Source organism: Alexandromys fortis, unplaced genomic scaffold (assembly GCF_014885135.2).
Source record: "Alexandromys fortis isolate MF-2015 unplaced genomic scaffold, M_Fortis_MF-2015_v1.1 scaffold_263, whole genome shotgun sequence".
NCBI classification, from domain to species: domain Eukaryota; kingdom Metazoa; phylum Chordata; class Mammalia; order Rodentia; family Cricetidae; genus Alexandromys; species Alexandromys fortis.
In genome coordinates this window covers 335,006-350,566 of record NW_026068165.1, presented here as the reverse complement: position 1 = coordinate 350,566, position 15,561 = coordinate 335,006, and the positions used below count along the sequence as shown (strand labels likewise).

General features: G+C 40.5%; 1 protein-coding gene across 1 annotated transcript; it reads left to right on the top strand.

The window, feature by feature from the left end:
* Positions 1 to 7,966: 7,966 nt before the first annotated feature.
* Positions 7,967 to 8,902, top strand: LOC126492052 (olfactory receptor 6C2-like). Its single transcript, XM_050128157.1, has one exon. It carries the CDS (start codon positions 7,967 to 7,969, stop codon positions 8,900 to 8,902), a length of 936 nt encoding a protein of 311 aa, XP_049984114.1.
* The last annotated feature ends 6,659 nt before the right edge of the window (positions 8,903 to 15,561 follow it).

Sequence of the window (15,561 nt, the reverse complement as noted above, 5' to 3'; positions counted from 1 at the left end):
CCCAGGTAGTCAGTTGTCTCTGTCATTTATGGCACATTTTGGATATCTCTCATTTGTTAAGTAATATTTATTCCCTTCTCAGATCTTTGACAGAATTGAAGATTATATAATTGTAATTACTCTCTACATTATTTAGACTCCTTGAGATAGAATGTCTGGTAAAACTTTTGTTCTCAATATTGTTTGTTATATCTATTATTTGTTATTATTGTTTATAGTTGTATTTGGTTTAGTTCTGTCTTATTTAGACAAAAAGGGGGAGATGTAGGGATAAGCCCACCTATTGGGGGCGGGCTCGCCTCGGGTGAATGTTTATTGATAAATTGGGTGCACAGAAGCCGCGGGTCCCTTCCTGTTTCTTGTACTCTGCTGGAACCTTGGTTTCGTGAGTCTGGTTTTCCATAAAAGTTGTGCAAATACTTATCAGAATTTGTCTGCATTAATCTAAGCCGCAACATCAATGCCATTTCCCTAGTCTGTAAATTCTTGGATTGGTATCTCTGGCATGATTTTAATACACTAATGTGTCCATAAAATCTCAATCCACCCCCCAATAAACTTATAGAGTAGCTCCCTCTCTATTTCCAAGAACAAATCATTTATCAGTCTGTGTTGGATGGGCAGTACCTGGAAGATGGTACTGTGTATGGATCCATAAATGGAGTTAAACATTGTTTTTTAATGAGTCTCCTAGGGTAAGGCATGGCATGAAAAACTGCTTCACGCACTATGGAGTGCAGGCAGGGGAGTGATGAGCCTGGTCTCATCACGGTGGCTATCAAGTTTTGCTAGAACTCAGTATTGAAAAGGCTGTCTGTTCTCCCATGGATACTTGTGGTAGGTTCCTGTAGGACTCGGCCATGATAAGCTCAATAGAAACAGAGCACCCAAAGGAAGTTCTTTACTTCCAGCCATTATCACCTGCCAGACTTGGACTCAGTCTGAGTCTCAGTAGTTTCCCCTGAGGCAATACCTGGTTGCAGGAAGGACCATAAACTAAGATAGCTGACCTCCACCCAAGAACAGACCATCCAAAGGAAATGCCTAACGTTCCAACCATTGTAGATAGGATCACCTGCCAGCATACATTCACCAGGACACCCCCAGACAAATGTCAGCCTATCAGGAGTCCTGAACCTTAGAAATCCCTCACCCCCACATTTTCTACCATAAAAACCCAACTCTAACTGAGCTCAGGGTTCTCTGTTTATTTCAATACGTTGGACATGCGGAGAGACCGAGTTTGCAAACTTGCATAAAATAAAGGCTCTTTGCCTTTACATACTAGACTCGGTCTCCTTGTTGGTTTTTGGGGGGACTTCAAGGGTTTGGGCATAACAGTTCCCATGAGCCCTTCCTCCACTCTGACTGTGGACAGGGAGAGTCTGTGCTGACTCAAGGCAAGTAACTGTTGTGAGATCATGACTGCATTAACTGTGTGGGGCCCGTAGGAAGGGTTTACAGCCTTTCTCCATGTCTAGTGCCTTATCTTTACCCCTCTGGCAGCACTCTGTCACGATATGTTGGCAGTGTGAAATATGTTTACATATGTAGATATGCATGCATGATCTAAGTTGTGACATTTAACTGTAAAACTAGTAGAAGTAATCAGTCCTAAAACTGGGAATATTCACACATTTTCTTGCCATGACATCTGAATTTTTCTTCCATTCAATTACAATGTTACGATGAAAGGAAACCAAGTCCTGGTGATCCTGTCCCTGCCCCAGGAGGAGTGGAACACACGTCGGCAGGGCAGTGGGTCCTGGTCGTCAATGCTATGTTGGCTCACACTCATTGCAGCTGTGGCATCTCCCTTTCTCTGAGGACACTCCTCCCCGCTACATTTATTTTGGGATTTCTGCCAAGTTCATTACACAGAAGATTCATTAGCGGATCTCAAAACTGGGTCACCAGTGTCCCTGGTGGCTATTTTACTACAGCTTTGACAAATAAAACAAACACTGACCCTGCTGTCATATAAACCTTCTCACCTGTTCACAAGAATCAAAATATCTTCTCTTTCAAAATCAGAGAAAACTCCTAATATCAAAAAGAAAAAAAAAGAACCCCATATTATGTTCTGGAGCATTTAAAAATAGGTGAAATCCCTAAACATGTCCAGGGCACCATGTGGGAGATGAGAATCCCAGCAGACAAAGTCATTGCAGTGTCCCTAAGGTGAATGGGGATGAGAAAGAGCCAGAAATTCAACACAAGCCCTTACTAGCAAGATCCACCCCAAGTCCAGTGCAAGAAATCTGTTGCTAGTGTCCAGTGAAATTGGCTCTCCACAGAGTGAGTATAACTTCCTAGTCGTGCTCACCTTTCTTTATGAAAGATTAGGAAAAATTTTTCAGAGAAGCACATTTGATATACATTTATCAATATCATTCGTGTATGCAATATTATGAAGTATTGTAAAGGAAGCTTAAGTGGGAGTTGTCCCTTTTGTAGAAATCGGAAATTTAGTAAATTCGGTTAGTTGTCACTTAGGGAATAATAAGCATTGCCTAGATTGTTACTTCAGTAATTGGACGAGAACCCACTTTCACTTCACAGTGAAAATAGCATCCGTTCACAAGAAACCATTTCTGACTGTGACTGGTTACCTAAAAGGTGACATGCTGAATGTCCCCTACATTGACTTTCTTTTTAATCTTCCAAATACATATGGGGAAAATAACATGGCTTGGTGCCAATAAATTTTTTTTCAGCTTTTTATCTCTTGTTTTTCATATAAGAAGAGAGTCTTTAGGATTGGCAACAAAGATAGGTATTTTAGAACAAGGGATTCCATTCTGAGCGGCTAAACGTGTGGTCGACAGACTGAGCTAAAAGCCAAAGAATAAGTGTGAGGGCTTGGCAGGAGGCTGAGTGAGCTGTAGAGACAATTTTCCAGCACCTCCAGATTCTGTCTACTGTTCCCTGTAATCCCTGGGAACTTCCTGGACCACCAGAAATCCAAGCAACTCCCTTCCTCTATGATGCTGACTGTAGCCATGGGCTTTATTGGATGTTAGATAAGCTGGGTAGCTACCCTTGCTCCCAATTCTAAAAGAAGAAAGCTTGAAAGTTGTTTTTCTGTTTTTTTATTTTTATTTTTGTTTGGTTGTTGTTTGGTTTGGGTGTGGGTTTTTTGTTCTGTCTTGTTTTGTTTTGAGACAGGTTCTTTCTATATAGCCTTGGCTGTTCTGGTAGTTTACTGTGTAGATCAGGTGGGCCTCAAACTCAGAGAAGTTTACCTGCCTCTACCTCCCAAGCATTGGGATTAAAGACATGTATTACCGTACTAGCTGAAAAAAATATGCAAACTGCTCACATTATAGTCTGCTTGAGACCTACAGTGAATGTTCTTTCTACTCATGTATGTAAGCAAATCTCAGACATTGCACATGCTGGCTCAGGATTAAAAATATTTCAGAGTAGAATGTAATTGAATTCTGAAAGAATAAGCATGAGGTCCTTAAACATGAGCTTGTCACTGGAAGAATGGTTGAAGAAGTAAACATGGTAACAGGGAGGAAAAGATGCTATTATTAGGGGATCATTTGGCTGGAATGTTACAGTTAAGCTAGGCATTGTCAAATAGACATCAAAAATATTCAAGTGATATTTTAAAGTAAATAGCATATGATAAGTTACATAGCCAATTGTAAAAGTTCCGTGTATAACACTAATATTTCTGTTATTTATAATATCTAGTTATATTTTAGAAAGCAAGTGTAGGCATGATATAGACTATTAGCTACCTTGTTATTTTATTTTAGAACATTTTTCTATAAACCAAATTTTCAACTGCATAAATTATCCATATAATGAGATAAATGGGAAGTATTATTCTTTCCAGTTGCTTTAAAATACATAAAATAATAAAATACATAAAATAGTTGACTGTACTTTAAAATTTTGTTCTAGCAGCCTGTAAGAGAAGACACTGAAGCATGCTCCTTCTCTGAAGACCGATGAGTGTCAGGTTTAAAACATTTTAATGTTGAAATAGGAGCGGCGGCAGGGCTGCGTCCCCGGCACCCGGCCGCCCGCATGGCTAGCTTATGCCCAAAATAATTACACAGAAACTGTATTCTTTCAAACACTGTCTGGCCCGGCTAGGTCCAGTTTCTTATTGGCTAGCTCTTACATATTGTTCTAACCCATTTTTAATATTCTGTGTAGCCCATGAGCTGGCTTACCAGAGAGGATCTTAACCTGCGTCTGTCTGGAGTGGGAGCATCATGGCGACTCTCCTCTAACCTTCTTTCTCCCAGAATTCTCTTTTGTATACTCCGCCTACCTAATTTTCTATCCAATAAAATGGGCCAAGGCAGTTTCTTTATTAGTAAGAAATCATTCCCACATCATTAACCTGCGTCTGTCTGGAGCGGGAGAACCATGGCGACTCTCACTAAGCTTTTTCCCAGCATTCTGTTCTGTTTACTCCGCCTACCTAAGGGTTGGCCTATCAAATGGGCCTAGGCAGTTTCTTTATTAATAAGAAATCACTCCCACATCATCCACCTCCCCAGCACTGGGTTTGCAAGCATTCACCACCAAGTCTAGGATATTTTTAACATGGGTTCTTAGGACAGAATGCAGGCACTCCTGTTTGTAAGCAAGTTCTTTACCAACTGCTCTAGCTCCCCAGCCTCATTCACTCTGAACCTGTGTTATAAAAGATCTTCTGGTTCTTAATTATAGGTTTTAAAAGTCGCACTGGCAGTGCATCTCTGAGAATCACACACAGTAGATTTTCTTACCAGAGAGATTGTTCCTAACATTACATTTCTGAAAAATGAAATGATAAGATACAGGAGCACAGTGAAGGAAATATCAACCAGATGTATAATAACAGAAGAATCTACTGAGGAGACACTCTATAGTAGTGATGAAAACCCATAAATTCCTAAGGCTTCCTGTAAAGATGCTTGATAACATTTATCACAAAACCACCTCTCAACTGCACCTTCATGTTCAATTTTGTATTTTTGCTAGTTTTTTTTTAAAAATTTATTTATTTATTATGTATACAATAGTCTGCCTGTATGCCTGAAGGCCAGAAGAGGGCGCCAGACCTCTTTACAGATGGTTGTGAGCCACCATGTGGTTGCTGGGAATTGAACTCAGGACCTTTGGAAGAGCAGGCAATGCTCTTAACCACTGAGCCATCTCTCCAGCCCCCTTGCTAATTTTTTATAGTCACACAGTGAACAGAAACTGTGATTAAGTCAACTGTGAGCAGCGTGAAGGTACTACCACTGGATCCTTTACAGTTATTCATGGCAATTATTTAAGCAGGCCCTCACAAGGTCGTACAATTCACAGCCATGCAATAGCATCATTTTTACACTCTAGAACTGGAGGAATTTGTTTGGCAGCATGTTGTTTGAGATCCCTTTACTGTAATGTAAAATTCTCAAATCAATAGAATTTTTAAAAAGAAAAATCTGTCACACTTTAGAGTCACTTATGTGTTGCCAAAACCTGAAGCTAATAGCACAGAACAAAAATGGTTTTCTCATAGAAAGATGTCATTTACAATCGCTGTAAATTAAGTATATTCCTAGACTCTAATGTCCGCAAATTGTTTGGGGTTGAGTTTAGCGCCTTGATGAAGCATTTGGTGATTGTGAGCTGGTGAGAGAAGGATTCAGAGGAGGGAGACAGATTCCTGAGGGGCTGCCATTGTGTCTTTTTTTATTTTTATTTATTTATTTTATTGAAAAAATTTCTGCCTCCTCCCCGCCTCCCACTCCTCTCCCCCTCCCTCCACTCCTTTCTCTCTCCCTCTCCAGTCTGAAGAGCAGTTAGGGTTCCCTGCCCTGTAGGAAGTCCATGGTCCTCCCCACTCCATCCAGGTACAGGAAGGTGAGCATCCAAACAGGCTAGGCTCCCACAAAGCCAGTTCATGCAGTAGGATCAAAACCCAGTGCCATTGTCCTTGGCTTCTCATCAGCCCTCATTGTCCGCCATGTTCAGAGAGTTCGGTTTTATTCCATGCTTTTTTAGTCCCAGTCAAGTGATCTACTGAGATTACTCCCCAGGTGATTCTACTGTCATTCACACTGCCGGTTCCCATGAGAACTGAGATCCTGGTTGAAGACACTTCTCTGAGACCGTGAAATAAGTGTGAGAACTTGACTTGGGAGTGGAGTTGGCTTTGTACTTATCTTAGTAAATGAACGTTTTAGTAAGTTGTATTTATTTTATGTGGTGTGGTGTATATGTGGGTGACTAAGTACAACTTGCAGGAGTCAGTTCCTGGTACCGTGTGACCCCAGGAGCAAACTCAGGTCATTGGGCTCACACTAGGCACATTTACCCAGTTGAATCATCTAGCCAGCCCAGAGAGGAATATTTTCACCAGTCAGTGTGTTAAATCCACTCTTGCTTCTGTTGCATTAGAGTCTTTCACGAAAATTTTTCATTCACTGGTGTGTAAGAAAAATAACAAGCCCTAAGAACTGACCAAAATGTCTAAATTAAGGATATTATAACTAAGCTGCAATAAAGGAATGTAAAACACTGCCAATGAGCTAGTGACCCAAATCCATTATTGTAAAGTTCACCTGTTAATTTACGTGTGTGGTGTTTCTGCGTATGAGTGTGGGTGCTCATGCTTACACATGCATCTGCGTGTGAAGCCCCAGAGGGTGGTGTTAGGTAGCAATCTTCTCCAAACACTCTCCACCATGTTTTCTGAAACAGAGCCTGTCATGGAATCCAGAATTCACTGGTTCACCTAGGCTGGGGGGGGCAGTGAGCCTTAGGATCCTCATGCTTCTGCCTCCTCATCTCTGGGATTACAGGTATGGACCACCCACCATACCCAGCTTTTGTCATATGGGTCAAAAGAATTTCTGGAAATAAGCAGTGCTTAGGCTGAATACTGATGGGATATTGGTATTCTTGGGTTCGATGCAATGACTCTTAAAGAAAGATACAGCAGAAAGGGGAAGAGATTGGTGGGGACAGTGCTTCCAACATGTGCTTTCTTTAAAGTGATTGATTACTTGAGACTTGGTATAGCATATAGGCTCAATGCCTAGCTTTATTTGAGGGAACACATTAGAAGAAGAGAACAGAGTCTATGGAATAAAATGTATGTGTGTTGAATATGGGCACATGTGTCTGTATGTAATCTGAATTTCTGAAGAAAGATCACTGCTAGATACACATGGGAGGACTATCACATGAAGATTCTATCAGAAAGCGCTGAGATGCAACCCAGGGATAGAATGCTTGCCTAGCATGCACAGGACCCTGGGTCTATTCCCAACACTGCAAAAAATAAAAAAGTCACAAGTGCAATCCACTTAAAAATCATAAAACTTGTTACCACAGACCACACCAAGTATGCCCCAAATAACCATGTACAGTTTTATACAGGGTGGCTTGAAATTGTAATTGGAGGTAGATTTTGGAGAGCCTCTATAGGAACTCCAAGTCATCTGCTATACAGCTGTGTTCTGTTAGGGATAAAGACACGGGCAGGACAGGAAGTCATCTGCTATACAGCTGTGCTTGGTCAGGGATGAAGACTCAGGCAGGACAGGAAGCTTTCAGTGAACTTTAATTTCAACTTCAAAACAGAAAAAGTGCAGAGAAGTCAATTAATTCTTAACGCTGAATATATCATCAATGAGAACCAGTTCGAAATTAGACAAAAATTTTAAAATACATTTGAATAATGGAATAGAGACGTAGAGCATCTTGAATTATTATGTTGTAACTGTTAAAATGATCTGTATGAAATATCACTTCAAATATTGTAAAAACACAGGAACTTACAAGCTCGAGAGAATATTGGAAATATTAACTACCAAGACAAAGATGACATTTTTGTGAACCAGTTGTCTGAGTTTGCTTCTTATGGTTAATAACTGTGGAACTGTAGCCTCCATATATTCTGATAGAATATCTGATTTTTTTTTTTTTTACGAAACCAGCTAAAACTCGGGAATCAGCTATGAGGAATCATACGGTGACATCATTCATTCTCCTGGGACTAACAGAGGATCCGCAAATTCAAAGTCTGCTTTTGATTTTCCTGCTTTCTGCCTACCTGCTAAATATAACTGGCAATTTGGCAATTATCTTACTTACATTAATGGACCCTCACCTTAAAACCCCAATGTACTTTTTCCTACAAAACTTTTCCCTCTTAGAAATCTTGTTCACGTCTGCTTGTATTCCTAGATACCTGTATAACCTATCAACAGGGGACAAGACCATTACCTATGGCGCCTGTGCCAGCCAAGCATTTTTCACTGACCTTTTCGGAGTGACTGAGTTCTTTCTCCTGGCCACCATGTCCTATGACCGCTATGTGGCCATCTGTAAACCCCTGCACTACACCGTCATCATGAACAACACCGCCTGCAGAAGGCTCCTTCTCGGCTGTTGGGTGACTGGGTTATTCGTCATTCTCCCGCCCTTCAGCCTGAGCCAAAATCTGCAATTCTGTGATTCTAATGTCATTGATAGCTTTCTCTGTGACGTGTCTCCCTTCCTGAAGATCTCTTGCTCAGACACATCAGTCATTGAGCAGATGGTTATAGGCTGTGCCGTGTTGACCTTCATCACAACCCTTTTTTGTGTGGTTCTTTCCTATGTATACATAATCAGGACCATTATCAGATTCCCTTCTGCCCAGCAGAGGAAGAAGGCCTTTTCTACCTGCTCTTCCCACATGATTGTGGTGTCCATCACTTATGGCAGCTGCATCTTCATCTACGTCAAACCATCAGCAAAGGACTCAGTGGCTGTCAACAAGGGTGTGATAGTGCTGACCACTTCCATTGCTCCCATGCTGAACCCCTTTATTTACACCTTGAGGAACAAGCAAGTCAAACAGGCCTTCCATGACTCAATCAAAAAACTTGCCTTAGAATGCCGAAATTGATGATTCAAGCTTTCATAAGATATTGATGGCCTAAGCCATCTCTAGCCATGGAAACATGCTATATTTTACTATGAATACATACTGCTAATAAAAAGTATACTGCAAATAAAAATTTTAATTCAGTATAACTATTAATAAATTACTATATTTATAAGAAAAAGTAGTAATGATTTTTGTTTTTCTATCATAACTATCTATAACGAACTTCTTGCCTCATTAAATATACATCCATTATATCATCTGTGTTAAATAATCAAAATAAAACGCAAAAAATAAAAACCTTGCTCTTGTGTAGCAAGAATTCATAGAATAAATGTATAGCTAAAATGTAAAAATACATTACTGTTATTGTTAAGATTTATATGAGAGTTTAAGTGAAAAGCAACAAAGCAAACTACTTGTGAAAATTAAGATATAGATTATTACTCAAGAAGAAACTGCTAAAATCACCCCCCAAAAAGATATGGAAGCCTTAGCAACTATTTTACATCAAATAACCAAAAAAAATCAGAGTTAAACTAGTGATATTTAAATACATACATACTGTAAGTATTACTGAAGTGTTTTTTTTTTTTAAACTCAGACTATCAGATCATTGAATCAAAAATTATACTGGTGTCCAAGAAAATAAAAACGCACAGCCGAATGAAATGGTAAAGATAATTCACTATTTAAAAACCAAATTCAATAGAGAAACAGAAACATTTCAGTTAACACAAGCTGAAATGAAGATGGATTACAAAATCAATATCCTAGTTAGAGAACTCAGGGTAGACATTCTGTACTTATACGATGAGTCAAGAAGAAGACAGAACGTGAGAACTTGAACTATACCAAATAAGCAAAGAATATGTTTTTTTTTAAGAACACAGGAAAGGAACATATAAGAAATGTGAGGTGCCAAAAAAAGACAAAATCTTTGAAGTTTAGGCACAGATGAGGATGAAGAATCCCATGACTGTGGCATGGACCAGATCTTCAACAAAATCATTTAAGACAACTCCAAGGGAAAAAAAAATGGAAAACCACAGCATTCTCTACACTATCAGCCCATCACCCCAGACCTCACCCCTGCCTCCTGGTCTGTGGAGCAGGGACCTGCCTGTGGCCCCACCACCTCGCCTAGTGCCGGGCTGGGCGGGGTGCCTGTGTTTTTATGTACCCCTTGCACACGCATGAACCTATGCAAGTACCCACCCTGGCCCTCCAGGTTTCTGTGCCCTTTGCTCATTCCCCACTAACTCCCAGGCTTCTCAGGCCCCTCCCACTAACTGTGGGAAGTGCATAAAAGGCCACCTGTTTGAAATAAGCAGGTTTCCCTCTCATGGGCCCCTCACCTCCACGAGCTGTTCTAGTCTTATCTTGTTCACCGACCCTGGTTGGCTCTGGAAGGTGGTGAGCATTTGTCCCCCACCTGACAGCATAGTGCGGGACACAGGCCCCACTCTGACAGGCAAGACCCTGACCTCCGACTCCCGAGTTCTCTCCATGGTTTAACACTTACCCGACCCACTTCTGTTCCCAGCCCCACTTGCAGAATCAGCTTTGAAAAACCGTACATTTTGAGTAACTGTTGGAGAAGACTTATTTGTTGGACTTCCAGTTGTTAATGGTCTGGGCTTATTTGGGGGAAGAAGAAAAGGAAAGAAAAGAAAAAGAAAACTTCCCCAAACTAAAGGCACATCCATACAGATAAAATTAAAACAGAACCTCAACTAGACAAAACCAGAAGAGAAGCTCCCTAGAGAGTATCAGAGACAAAACACCATAACAGAGAACAAATCAAAGTATTGAAGTATACAAGAGGAAAAAGCACAAGTCACATAAAAAGGAAAACTTACCAGAAGATCAGTGGAAGCTCTGGAAGCCAAAGGAGCCTGGAGCAATGCATTATAAGTTTTAAAAAGCCATGGCAACCAACCTACACTACTGTACCCAGAAAAACTTTGTCATGCTTAGTGGGGGAAAAAAAACTTTCCACGATACAAGCAGACTCAAAATATCCACATCCAAGGGGGGAAAAAAGGATGATGAGACTACTGGAAGCAATACTTTGAGCAGATGAGAAGACTACATGCAGCCAACAGAGTATAGGAAACAAAACAAATAAATCTATAATTAATCAAATAGAAAACACGACTAAGAATTGCACAGCAAAAAAGAGATAGAAATCAGTATACATTTTTCACAAATAAATTTAAATATTCATAGCTTCAACTTGTCAATCAAAATACATAGATTAACCTAATGAGTTAAGAAACAAAACCTATCTTTTTCTTGTCTATCAGAAATTTATCTTAACTTTAAAGATAAGCACAACCTTACTGTGAAAAGATGGAAAAGCACAGTCCAAGCAAGTACTATCATCATCCTAAATATGACAAAAATAAACTTCAAACTGAAACTAGTCAATAGAGGCAAAGAAGGGCACTTTGTTCTAATCAAGGGATCAATTAATCAAGAAAATATCACAATATTAATTATTCACCAATGCACAAATGGAATTAAAGACACAGATTAACACAAACCCAATAATAGTAGGTGACTTCAACACCCTACTCTTTCCAATAGATAGGTCATCTGGACAAAAAATAAGCAGAAAGCTCAAATTATTACTGGCTTGCTTCCCATGGCTTGTTCAGCTTGTGTTCTTATACAACCAAGGACCACCTGCCCAAGTGGTACCACCCACAGAGGGCTGGGCCCTCCCACATCAATCATTAATCAAGGAAATGCCCCCACAGACATTCTCCCTGAACCAGCTGAGGCAATTTCTCAACTGAGTTTCCCTCTTCTCAGATATGTCTAGGTTTGTGTCAAGTCAACAAAAACTAATCATCAAGGGCTTCAAATTGGCTCAGTGGTTAACATCACTAGATGTCAGAGAACCCAGGTTTGATTTCTAGAAACCCACATGGTTGCTTGCATCATCTGTAACTCCAATCCCAGGGGATCAGACATCCTTTCTGGCCTCCAAGGACACCTGGTATCACATGGTGCATAGACATGCGTACGTAAAAGTACTTATACACATTAAAGACTAAGATAACTTAAAAACTAACCAGCACACTCTATCTTTTATCACTTGTGAGAATTAAATTAAAATGGATTAAGGATTTGAATAGAGCTGAAGTCATAAAACTACTAGAAAAAAGCACACAAAATTTTAATGCTGGTCATGATTTTTTTTGGATCTGAAGAGAGCAAACAGACAAATAGCTTTATGTTGACTAAGAAACTTCACATACCAAGAAAAACAACCAACATATTAAAAGTCAACCTAAAGAATGGGTTTGCAAACTACAGCTAGTCATAGTGACATAGAGCTATGACCCTGGTATTTTGGAAGCAGACTAGAGAATCATGAGTTCAAGACCAACCTTGATTATAGTAATGCCTCTTTATCAAAAACATCAAAGAGGGGGTGGAGAGATGGCTCAGAGGTTAAGAGCACTGGCTGCTCTTTCAGAGGTCCTGAGTTCTATTTCCAGCAACCACACGGTGGCTCACAACCATCTGTAATGAGATCTGGTGCCCTCCTCTGGCATGTATTATTTGTAATAGCTGGAACTTGGAAACAACCTAGATGCCCCTCAACCAAAGAATGGATAAAGAAAACGTGACACATTTACTCATCAGAAAAAAATAACATCTTGAATTTTGCATGCAAATGAATGGAACTAGAAACACCATCCTGAAAGATGAATATGGTAAATCCTCACTCATAAGTGGATAGTAGCTGTAAACAAAGGATACTGAGTCTATAGCTCATGATCCTAGAAAAGCTATGTAACAAAATGAACCCTAAGCAAAACATATAGATCCACCTGGAAAGTCGAAATACACAAGATTGCCTGACAAAATTGGGAGCATGTTGATGTGGGGGGGTGGACAGAAGGTGGGAGGGTAATAAGAGGGGAGAAGGGGAGTGGGGAGGAGAACTTGAGGGAGCAGAATAGTCGAGATGGAGGAAGGACAGAGATGAGAGCAAAGAAAGAGATAGCTAGATTGAAGGAGCCATTATGGGGCTAGCAAGAAACCTGGCTCTAAAGAAAGTTCCAGGAATCCACAAGGATGACCCCAGCTAAGACCCTAAACTGGCCTTGCCCTGTAGTCCGACTGATGAGTATCTTAAATATCACCATAGAACCTTCATCCAGCCACTGGTGGAAACAGAGGCAGAGAACCACATTGGAGCACTGGACTGAGCTCCCAAAGTCAGGTTGAATGAAGAGTAGAAGGAGTGAGAATATGAGCAATGCAGTCAAGACCATGATGGGTTCACCCACTGAAACAGTTTACCTGAGCTAATGGGAGCTCACCAGCTCCAGCCAGACAAGGAAGAAACCAGCATAGGGCCAAACTAGTCCCTCTGAATGTGGCTGACAGTTGCATGGCTAGGTCAAACTAAGAGGCCACTGGCAGTGGCACCAGAACTTATCCCTACTGCTTGTACTGGCTTTTGGGAACCTATTCTCTTTGGATGGATACCTTGCTCATCCTAGATATAGTAGGGAGGGCCTTGAACCTTCCCCCAAGCAATGTGCCTTACCCTCTCTGTGGAGTGAATGGGGGTGTTGTAGGGGCGTAAGTGGAGGGAATGGGAGGAGAGAAGGGAATGGGAACTTGGATTGGTACGTATAATGAAAAAAAGATAATTTGTTTTATTTTTTTTTTTTAAAAATGAAGCAAAGAAACACAGCAAAGCACAAGGGCACATATGCGTGAAACACCACGAAGAAACACAGCAAAGTGCAATGGCACACATGTGTGAAATACCACAAAGAAACGGTATTTTATACACTTACTAAAGCTAATAAATGTCTAGGAAAAGATGGATTTCTGTAAGGTGTATCTAGAAAATCGTCAGTATTTGTGGGTAGTGTAGGAAATGCTGCTGGAGTAGCTTTAGTAGAGATGTGTATGACTCCACAACATGACGATTAAAATAATTATAGAGATGCCATTAGTCTTGACCTTAGTCACACAGCCATGTCATCTATAAGGGAGATTGATAGTGCTCTATCAGAACACTTTACCACAATCAATAAAATTAGCATTCAATAACTTAGGATCAAATCAGACAAAGAATGTCATTCAGAAAATTATCAGCCTCAGTCACAGCCCATTAAAATTTTGCTTAATAAAGAAGTATCTCATTTTTCTTTTCTTTTTACAGCCTAACCCTTTCTCCAGAAAACATTTCAATCAGTGTCTTCCAAACGCAGGAAGCCGGGAGCAATGTGGTGCAGTTGGCTCATGTGAAAACTGTCCGTAGGAGCAGTACCGAGTAAACTTGGGGCAGCAGGAGCACGCTAGAGCAGCTGCTCCGTTCTTTGACATGAGGACCAATGTGAGAAGCAGAGAGACAGTTAAAGAAGATAAACTTTATCCACCTTCGTTATGTAGTAGGGCAAACACTCTCACACCAAGCAATTTTAGTCTTGAGGAGAAAAACTCTGTGACTTCAAAGATCTAAAGTAATTTTGCTGTTTATCTAAAAAATACAAGCAGGATGGGATATTATGAAAATTCAACCTGGGTAGCATGAAGGAACCACCAAGTGTGAAGTCTGAATGACCACAAGCCTCTTAAGTATTGGGGGAAAGTCATGGTGTGGCCAAGGATAGGGAATCTTAACTTTCATCCTTCCTCAGAGTTGCAAGGCATTCGGACTGACCAGTTCTCTGATTTTTAATATTTACATCTATAAAAGATGATTTTCTTTATTTTATTTGAGAGTAAACATTTCATTTCGTATTAGGTTTGTGTCAAGTATGAATAATATATAATAGAAACTGGGCATGGCAGAGTCTGCCTCCAATCGCAAGCACTCAGAGATGGAGGCAGACTCATAAATTTGAGGTCATCCTTAGCTATATAGTAAGAAGATAATCCTAGGAGAAATATGTAGTCAGTGGAGAAACCAAAACAGAATTCATATGACATTAAACCACTCTCAGGGTCACAGAGGACATGGTCCCTTTGCTCTAAGAATTTTCAGTGTTGATTACACCACCATCAACTTGTCAGTGGCTCCTGAGACTGCATCACTGAAGACTGTTAAAACAAAGGCTGCTGCTAAGGAAATTACAGAGAAGCTGCCCTTCTCCCTCCCCGGCCCCCAGCCCTACCGTGAGCATTGAGAATCTCTGACAGGCTAGAAATTTTCCTGTTCCTTAAGACTGCCCATTCTTTGAACAGGGAAAGTGCTGGGAAATCTAGTGTAACTTTAGATGTGGCAGGAAGGAAGGGGACTAAGATTGATCTCATTAGAGAAGGAGCAACAGAAGTCTAGCTTAGCGTCAGGAGAGAGACAGTTGTATGCTTATGTGGAGACTGATGTGAAATGGTGAGATATAACGGGGACAGAACACACGCAAGCTTCCTCATCAGCTATTGCTCCACAAATCTTGCTTCTCTCAAGGACCGATGAATAGCCATCAAAGAGCAAGTATGATATGATTGTTGTGATATATTTTTTCTACATTCTCAAAAATGTATGCAGAGAGTAAATAGAGTTAAATTTTGGAACTTACTTCATTACAGGTGATACTTCAGAAAGGGGAAAAAAGCAATTGGCAATCATTTCTGATAAACCGTTAGTCTGGGGGAACACGAAGCTGGAATCTTCCTGCGGTGGCCGCTCTTTCCTTCTC

What these genes read in the sequence shown, in the direction of transcription:
- LOC126492052 (XM_050128157.1), top strand. Translation starts at nt 7,967, where the DNA reads ATGAGGAATCATACGGTGACATCATTCATTCTCCTGGGACTAACAGAG.